The sequence below is a fragment of the Rhipicephalus sanguineus genome, chromosome 11 (assembly GCF_013339695.2).
Source record: "Rhipicephalus sanguineus isolate Rsan-2018 chromosome 11, BIME_Rsan_1.4, whole genome shotgun sequence".
In the NCBI taxonomy this organism is placed as follows: Eukaryota; Metazoa; Arthropoda; class Arachnida; order Ixodida; family Ixodidae; genus Rhipicephalus; species Rhipicephalus sanguineus.
In genome coordinates this window covers 60,548,472-60,558,672 of record NC_051186.1, presented here as the reverse complement: position 1 = coordinate 60,558,672, position 10,201 = coordinate 60,548,472, and the positions used below count along the sequence as shown (strand labels likewise).

The 10,201-nt window shown below is 44.1% G+C and overlaps 1 protein-coding gene across 1 annotated transcript; it reads left to right on the top strand.

Moving 5' to 3' along the window:
* Positions 1-1,103: 1,103 nt before the first annotated feature.
* Positions 1,104-9,357, top strand: LOC119373707 (carboxypeptidase inhibitor SmCI-like; the record flags this gene model as incomplete). The annotated part of the gene is made up of 3 exons (XM_049411147.1): positions 1,104-1,236; positions 8,056-8,238; positions 9,186-9,357. Coding segments are annotated over 3 exons (399 nt in total), but the record flags the coding sequence as incomplete, so codon positions are not given.
* Between the last annotated feature and the right edge of the window lie 844 nt (positions 9,358-10,201).

The following is a 10,201-nucleotide window of genomic DNA, read 5'->3' as shown; positions in this document are numbered from 1 at the left end:
CAGTGCTACGTGTTGTTTGAGACCTTGGCTTTGACAATATACGATTATATCATCCACGTAGACATTTCAGACGCGTCCAGTGGAAAAGTGTAGAACCGTATTGATATTTTTTGGAACCCGCTGAGGGAGTAATTCCAACCGAAAGGCAGCCACGGTTGTACTACTCGATATAAAAGGGGGTTTAAGCTACTTGCCATAAGCCTTTACAGAGATCTAATCCAGAAAACCAGGTACAGCCGCCTGTCTTCTCGATGATTCTATCTATTCTAGGCATATGAAAGAGAATAAGATGAGTATGGTTGCTGCATACATCACACAAAACCAAGAAAATCTCTTTAGATCAGCCAAGCTATACACAAAACGCCGAAATCCCGGCAGATCTTTTTTGTGGCGACATTCGTAGCAAACAGGTTGCCTGTCATCATTTCGTGTGTTACTATTTTATTGAACGAATGCTTCCATTGTACTCTTACAGTGACATGTAAGAAACAATGTGATCAGAAGGGTACCAAATTACGCAGTACAAAAGCACTTGCATACAGGATGTCGGACATGCTGCACGTTAAGCAGCTGCTCCAATGGTTAACCCTACAATGGCGCGCCGATCACGGATGATTTTGCTTCTTTTGAACATCTGGTTCTTCCAATGTAAGATTTTTTTTTGTTTATGGCAGATGAGCTGCTTTGTAATAGGACAGAGGCCGAATAATTAAATACCTTGCTTTACGCCAGCATCTCTGCACTCTTAGGTAAGCTCGGTTAAGTGGTGCTGAAGAGATTGAAAGTGCTGAGTGCCACTCTACGTTCAAAATTACGCGACGGAAAGTTTTCATTTTAGAAAACAGATTGAAAATGCCACCCTATAAGTTTTCCACAGTACATCTGCTCTCTTTCTAAGCAGAATACTCACTCTGACATGAATGCTTTATAGACAAGAGTGTTTTTTTTTTTTGCTTAAATTGAATGAAGCATACGTTTGCTTGTTGACAGTCGGCAACATGGGAGCTATCAACAAGGGCGTTGCGCTATCCTTACGTTTTATTTATTTCTTTTTTTAAAGCTGGCGCATCACGCCTTCGCTGCTGGCAACCTAAAGCTGTGGGCGATGTAACAAGTCGATACCTTCGTGGTTCTACAACATATGGACGGCCCAATGCATTGGTTTCATCTACAGTGGCTGTGGCGGAAATTTGAACAGATTCAAAACGGAGGAAGAGTGCAACAATGTCTGCTTACGTAAGAAAATGTTTCTGCGTCAATTTGCGCGTTCTTCTCCTTCGGAAATAATGTTAGTTCGAACCATCCTCGACTAAACTAGGGACGAGAAACAATTCCTCCGTTGCTGCAATTTATTACAATAGGCAATGACAACCGTTATAATTAGTAGCAACTCATGTATAACAATCGAACTGCCAAACGCCTGGTGTTATAAGATTCCTCCTCATCGCGTAACATGTCGGGCAGGTTGAGCCTGCTTTATTCAGTAATGGTAGTGCCGTGTAAGCGACTCGCCTGTTCAGTAAAGAAAATATTACGGCAACCGAAAAGAAGCCAATGGAAGCAATCAAGAAGAAATGAGTATTTTGCCAGACCAACATGGAACCTTGTGATATACTCAATGCTGGACGACCTGAGACAAACATTACCAGGCTATACAGGGCGTATATACACCAAGGCGCTTGGTGTGTATGGTTTGGTGAGTAGATTTCTCTTTAACTTACACAACGTCACTGTCCATGTTTTCACAAAGATATATAATTCATTATTCCGCTGTGCTAAAACAAAGGCCTCGATATGTAGCAATGTTTCCACACGATTTTGCGAAGAGCTCAGAATTCTTGGCGTTCTTCGCTTGTTGGTCCCACTAAATTGGTCCGAGAAATCTCTTTTTTTACAGTTTCGCATTGTGAATATACGATCAATCAAAACATCTCGCTGTTCTCCAATTGTCTTTGTGTATCTGCGTGTATCTGCAAAGTACATATCGAAAACCAATGGAGACAGTGGCCATCCGTGCTGAGGTACTGGATGGATTTCCATAAATTCTTTGCATACCTGGGTTTCCGAAACAATCCTGACTTGATGACCTTGGTGTATCTCTTTCGCCAGTTCAGCGAAATCGTCGTCTAGGCCATCGTGCTGCAGGATTACTTACAGAATTTTCCATATTCATTGTCCTAAGCTTTATAAACATAACTAGGTCTATAAAAATATACTCAGAGCTGCCGAAAACTCTATGCACTGAATGAGTACAAAAAGAAACTAGCGATAGCGTCACGCCTCGAAGGATGCGATGAAGCAGGATTAGACTTTTTTGTTGCCAACAGCGGTGGCTGCCATTTTTGTTATTAAATGCGAAGCATTTCTTAGCGAAGGAAAAGCACTTTGATCGTTTCTATCTATCTATCTATCTATCTATCTATCTATCTATCTATCTATCTATCTATCTATCTATCTATCTATCTATCTATCTATCTATCTATCTATCTATCTATCTATCTATCTATCTATCTATCTATCTAGCGAGGACTGCCGTCGTTTTTTTTTACGGAATGGCGTTCTCCTGAAGAACTTCTCGCCACTTCGAACCGACTACCTTCTCGTCGTGCCCTCATCATTGCGACCAGAAGTCCTCCAGGCCCTACACGACGACCCGACGGCTGGACACCTCGGTGTTTCCCGCACGCTCGCCAGAATACAGGAAAATTACTACTGGCCACGCCTTGCTGCCGACGTCGCCCACTACATTAAGACTTGCCGAGACTGCCAGCGACGGAAGACACCGCCGACTAGGCCAGCGGGACTTCTGCAGCCAATCGAACCACCTCACCGGCCGTTCCAGCAAATCGGGATGGACCTACTGGGGCCGTTCCCGACGTCGACTTCCGGCAACAAGTGGATCGTCGTAGCAACTGACTACCTCACCCGCTACGCCGAGACAAAGGCCTTGCCCAAAGGCAGCACCGCCGAGGTAGCCAAGTTCTTCGTGGAGAACATCGTCTTGCGTCATGGCGCCCCAGAGGTCCTCATCACAGACAGAGGTACCAGCTTTACTGCGGACTTCACTCCGGCGATCTTCAAATACAGCGAGACGAGCCACCGCCGCACTACCGCCTACATCCCGCAGACCAATGGCCTCACCGAGCGTCTAAATAAGACCATCGCCGACATGCTGGCCATGTACGTCGACGTTGAGCACAAGACGTGCGACGCCGTCCTTCCGTACCTGACCTTCGCTTACAACACGGTCGTCCAAGAAACGACGCAGATGACGCCGTACAAGTTGGTCTACGGAAGAAGCCCGGCAACGACGCTCGACGCCATGTTACCAAATGTGACCGACGAGGAAAGCATCGACGTGGCCATCTACCTACAGCGCGCCGAAGAAGCACGACAGCTCGCCCGCCAACGGATTAGGAACCAACAGACGACTGAGAGCCGCCGCTACAACCTTTGACGATGCCACATGGAATACCAACCCGGTGACCATGTATGGGTAAGGACGCCAATACGCCGACGGCGGCTTAGCGAAAAACTCCTTCGGCGATATTTCGGGCCATACAAGGTTCTTCGACGCCTCGGCGCTCTTGACTACGAGGTCATCCCGGACGGCATTACGAACTCCCAGCGACGCCGCGTACGACCTGAAGTCGTCCATGTCGTGCGCCTTAAGCCGTTTTTTGCGCGTTAGCGAACCTGGGGACTCCACTTTTCCTTTGTTATTGTAATTTATTTATGTATGCACTTGTTTTTTTTTTCTCTCTTTGTTATTTCACAAGCATCGGGACGATGATTTTTCAGAGGGGGGCAATGCCACGCCCACTTCTTGTTTTATTTTGAATTATTCGGGTTTGACCAGCAAGGACGTTTATCAACGATCGACGCTGTCCGCAAAGCTGTGTTCGAGAAGCTTCTCGATTGTAGTAGATCGTTTTGTTAAGATTGCGCGCCGCCCGTGAATGTTCTAGCTTTGTCGAGAGATAATGCCGCCACCATCGATATTGCTGAAAAGTTTGATAGCGCCTGTATAAAAGCCGAAGCGCTTGACCGCTTGTCAGTTTATCGACGGTCGATGCTCTGTTCGCCGCTATCAGCGTATTGCTGTAGTCTGACTTTCAGTTTCCCGGCCACAAGTTCGGCCAAATAAAAAGTTTCATCTCGGATACGCTGTCTGCTGCCTTCGTCGAGGTCACGACCACGTGACACTATCTATCTATCTATCTATCTATCTATCTATCTATCTATCTATCTATCTATCTATCTATCTATCTATCTATCTATCTATCTATCTATCTATCTATCTATCTATCTATCTATCTATCTATCTATCTATCTATCTACGTCTTGGCGGCTCTCGTGGTGCTCTCCTTAACCTTGTAGCTACCAACACTACCATAGGAGGACATGAGTGTACCACGAGCACATTTCGCAGGTCGTGACATGAACAACGAGACTTCCCTCTCGCGTAAGTCATGAAGCACTTTCCACCAGGCACGCGTGGCCCATACGCGCATAACATGGCCAGTGGTATACGGGTATGCCCCACAGGTGATTGTGATTTCATAAAACAAACTTTGGAAATCTTAACACGACAGCGTGAAATGGCCCGTATTGCGGAAAATGTGCTGCCGGTGTCAGTGGCGTTGTCCATGGGTGAAAAATGCCGGTGGATGCAAAGAATAAAAATCACGGCTAGAGCTGGAATCAAACCCAGATTTATTCTGCATTGCAAAATATTCTACCACAGAGTCACGCCAATGCTTTAAACTCCTTCGGATAAAGACCCTATGCAATCGTCATGTCGGGACAACGCCACTTGTGGATCCAGTGCTGGCTATCGGCGCTCATAATATTGTAATAAACGTTACATATGTACACCTTTGACTTGACAAGCGTAAGTCGAATGCGCTGACGACTGTTATGATATGCACATCATCACACTATAGCATGTTGCAATAAAGCTGACAGTTTTGCTCTAACGTGAGTGCCGATATTGTGTCAGACCATGAGCTGCTTCTTAGGTCCTTAGGCACCAGTCTAATCGTCCTACTTCTCAAACCCACGATATGCTCATAGCTAGACAAATTACACAAAGACGTCGATCCACCTCGTAACGCTTGGCTAAAATAACAAAAATATGACAGGGGCTTCTACTCGTTGGCTGCTTCGCACTAAAATTGTTCCAGCAATGCGCTGGATTTGCCGGATTTTTTTATGTGTTGCCTTCTTTAGATTAGGCAAGTAATCCGTGCAAAGCGTTCCACAGTCTAATAAAACAACAAAGTCCTCTGAAAACAGAATATTTCTGCCACGTATATAATTCTCACACGTATCACTCTCTTTAAAGAGGCACGTTAACTATCTTATGGACAGCCGTGGGCCGCACGACTGTCCTAAAGAGAACGTGTCTCTTTAAAGAGAGTCATATATGTGAGAGTTATATAGTTGTCAAAAACGAGTCAAATGGCGTTTTTTTTTTCTTATAGCGCATTTTGTGGAACTTCTTGGCGCTGTTTCTGCCAATCGTCTACGTTGCACACTGTGAGCAAAGGTTCAAGCTAAATGAACATTCTTTGGCCGCTAAGTTTAAATGTCCAGCATGACTCCCCAAGACCAATGATTCTTCCATCAACAAAATTTGTCCACAAATTCTGCATTTTTCATTCACTGAGCCACCTTTCCAGCCCACTCCGCCATTTTGACTCCATCGTATGAGTACCTATCCGATGCAATAATGCTACCGTTAAGCCCCCGCACGAATTCTTGCACTCTGTCTTGTGTCGTTCCGTGTCTACTGTTCTATACGTCGTTTGAATGGCCTTTGTTCTCAGGACATCCATCAAAGCGGCATGCATCAATGGCCTTTTATAGTCTTTGCAGCGAACAGTAAAAGTAGGCGTCCTTAATCTATTTATGGCCTACATGTGTCGCTGTAAACAAATCAATCACTCTCTTTCTGTCTAACCCCCACTTGTCTCTGTCAACAGCCTGCCTTATACAGCGGAAGCTGTTATGAGATCACAATAACAGCCGATTTCGGTGGCGTAGCTGTCCGCCGACGCCACTACCGCCGGTGTCCCTAACCGATATCGCGCACAACGAGAAAATAACATACAGTATCGAGCGGCATATGAACGAAGGCCCTCTAACGTGGTAGTTAAGTATTCTACCACAGAGCGACGCCGGTTCTTGAATCTCCGTTGCAAAAAGGCCCTATACAGGCCTCATACCGGGCAAGCAATAACGTTAACAGATGCAATATGGCGCGGTGGAAGGGTAAAATAGCAGCCAGGCGTCACGCAACGCGAATTGCGTAACGAGTGGGTGGTTTAGAGCTTACCACCCATTACACACGGCTCAGCCATAATTTTTCATCGTTGTAAGCCACAACATCAACAGTGTGCACATAATATCTTACAGATGTGTAGCGGGTACTTCTCTTCGCCGCAGAATAACAAATTATGACGTAATGAGTGAATTTGGATTTATGGCGTAGTGGATACCTTGCAAGTGTACTTGTGCCATTTTTTTCCTAAAGGAGCCAAGTCCACTTTAAATGAAACTGAGACACATACATACAAAGCACTTTATTGAAGGACCAGAGGGACAGGTGTAAGGAAGTCCTAAGACCCCCTCTGAGAAAAACACACTTTTTTGCTAATGACAATACGGCCGGACCTGCTCCAACAATTTTTTTGCCAGTGTGCTCATGTCATCAAAGTACCTCAAATCTGTATTCAGGAGTAAAACTTGGGTTTTGCTCTTACAGATTGTAACATTTCATTTGTGCTTCAATTAGCTCGTAAAAGAAGTCTAAATCGTAGCGAATGCACGGTATAGCAAGGCTTTGTGACAAAATTAACACTATCGTTGTGCTTCCGTTGGCGCTGTCCTTTGCTGCGTGGGCGTAATGATGACTAGACTCTTAGAGCAAGTAGCCTTTCCAGGCAAAAGGCGTCGCATTCTGGACTGTCGGCAGCCATTTCTTGTTCTTGGCATCTATGGAAGTCTTTCAATTCAGTTCTTCTTCTTTGCTCGTTTTATGCAGCGCCGTTTCGGACTACTTCTTCTTCAAGGAATAGACTGGTGCCCAATATCTTTATTTCAGTTGTATTCCATTTCGTATATAACGTCTTGGAGCGAAACAAGGACATGATAATGTAGAGCAAAACTTGAAAAGAAACACTAAAAGGCAAGAAGTAAGAAACTCGGCCTCTTACTCTTTATATTCGAGTTTTGCCCTATGACACCACGTCATCCAGTAAGTGCAAACTCGCCCAAGAAAAACGAAATGTAGAACGAAAGCACCATAGGAAAGCATTTAGGACGCAAATGAAACAGGTTGGATGCGGCCATGTAGCTTGTTTTGGTCACGATTGTTAGCGCAGCGCTGGTTTAATGAATATGGCTCTGTTTGATTAAAACAGATACAGGACTTGGGTGATTTTTAATTCAAAACTTCTTTTTTTAGGTTCTCGTTACAGTGAGCAACTGCCCAATTTTTATTACAATTACTTTAAAAGTGAAAGATACATCGTCGCGCTTTACACGCCAGTGAAACTCAACTCAGTTTTCGTTCTCGGATTTGGCTGTTTTAGACGAAAGCGCCACACTTGTATTTGTCACCTCAAGAGCGTTTTGAACGGACTCTAGAAAGGCGAACATAAGTTCCAGCTTTCGCTGAGACTGTAGCACGCACCCCGCGCAAGCCTGGCGGTATTTTTATTTATCGGAAACACGATATTTTAGATAATTTTAATAATTATCAGGGTTTTGTGTAGCTGTTACCGTGCCGCAGAGTTTACGACGCTCGGCTGCTAACCCGAAGGCCGCGGGTTCGATTTCGGCCGCTGCCGTCGCATTTGATATAGGCGGAACTCTAGAGGCCTGTGTGCTGCACGATGTCAATGCACATTAAAGATTGTCAAAATTATGAGGATCCCTGCACTACCGCGCGCCTCATAATCATATCGCTGTTTTGGCACACGGAGCCTACTAAATTATTCTTGTTTTTATTAAGGCTCTGATAACAATTTCACGGTTTAATTTTTACAGGCCCAAATAAGCCAAAGGACAACGTCTGCAGCTTGGAAGCGAATTCCGGTCCTTGCAAAGGATATAACCCACGGTGGACCTACGACCACGAGAAGGACATATGCCGGGGATTTGTGTACGGTGGTTGTAAAGGCAACGCGAACAGATTTGAAACGTGCATGGAGTGCATGAAAAGGTGCAGTGGTAAGTTATGCCGTGATTTTCTGGCAGCGTTCTTTAACTCGCAGCGTTTAACACACATAGTGCTCGAGGTTAAGCGTCATTTCGGTATTGGCTATGCTGTAGCATTCATTCATTCTCGAACCGCCGACATACCGTGAAATATACACGTTGTGCTTGTGACTATCTAGAATGGCTTTCGTTCTGTACTAGTGCTCGTATTACGACCGATTTCTATCAATGCGAAGAGTCACTGAAAAAATTATGTGTGTTTTTGTAGCGACGTTATGCTTCTTGTAAGCACAGTAGACGTTTCTGATTCAGAAAGATCGTCTACCAGGTGATTTTTCTGCAGCATAAATTGCCTGTTGTCACAGGCAGTACCACTTGTGGAAACATTGGCTCAAGCAACACCCACTGATCAAAAATTTTTCCCCCGTCATAGCAATGTAATATTCAGCATGATGTCAAATATCGATACACCCCCTTTTAACAAGATGACGTCGGCCTATTGCATCGCATATTACTGTGCACATAAAAAAGCTGTAAAAACATTCTAACAGTTATTTTTATCTAAATAGCCGAATCTTGTAGCAATTGTAAGTACTAAAGAGCTTGCTACTGGCGCCAGTTTATCGAATACGACTTGTCTTCCCTATTGTCTTCCCTAGAACATAAAATATTTGTTTCAAATATGTATTTATCCAAAACACTTTACAAGGAAAATATCGAAGTTATTTTACCACGGATAATACCACAGCCAATAGAAGCAGTTTTATTTTGAAATTTTGTTGAGTGAATGCACGGTGCGTACTTTCGATTTCTGTCAAACGCACGTTCACAACTCCCATGTCTTGCAGTGTTCCTTATACATGATGCACGACTTAATAAAGAGACGACATATTTACTGTCGTTAATGAGGTTATTTATCAATTAAATATTTTTGACGATACTCATTTGTGTTTTCGCAGGAAGAGAGGGTCATTTGCGTCATTGCATTCTACTGACGCCGAAATTCAACGACAAGTTTTACAGGGCATGGGAGCCCGAATAAATTGCTTGGCTTTACGTTAAAACGGCATTTTTTGTTGTTCAAGTACTTATTATGAAGAATAAAATTATGTGAAGCGTTTTATAGCTGCATATGCCTCTGTTATATTGATTTTTTACGAGCTGGTAATATTGGAAACGTGCGGACTGAACTATATTTCATATCGGCCACATCCTCTAGGTTCAACTCCGTCACAACGCCACATGATCGCTCTATCGTTCTCTTGCAATCAATGTAAGCGCAAAGGAGTTTGCAAAAGCTTAAGTCATTTACTTGCCGCAGGTAACAAGGTTGTGGCAGGTAGCGTGTCTTGGAACACGCATCAATGGTCATAATCGCATAAAACTTTACGTTCCGACGTATACAAAGGGAAGTACCAATAGAACAGGCCGAACACACATCTTTTTATTTGTTAATGCCTCCGCATTAGAACGCGCTCCAACGTATGTGTAGTTTCCTAAAAATTGCAAAAGTATATCCACCAAGATGACGCAGTCTTGCATTTTTCCTTCCTGACGTTAAGATCAGCATTTTAAAATATCCGAGACCCTAATGAGTCAAAAATCAGCCGTTAAAAAACGCGACTTTTTCTTGAAATGAGTAATGCATTCAAAAACCACGTTCGCTATATCGAGGCCCTTAAGGGAAGTATGAGCTCAAAACACTTGTGGCAACGACAACAAGAGTCAGTTCAAAAGCAATAAAACGTGGAAGTAATGGGAGCTGGAGCTCTTTAAACGGAAAAAAGAAAGTCACAGTTTCACCGCAAGGGCGAAGCAATGAATGCGATAGCAACAAATTGTAGTGCTATACGAAGTGAGGCTGGCAGCTAACTGTTTTGTACCGATCTCGCGTAACTACAGAGCGCTGATGCAAGAGAATACGGCCGCTCCAGGGAGCGATGCTCCCCGCATAGTCACTTCGCGTTGACATCAA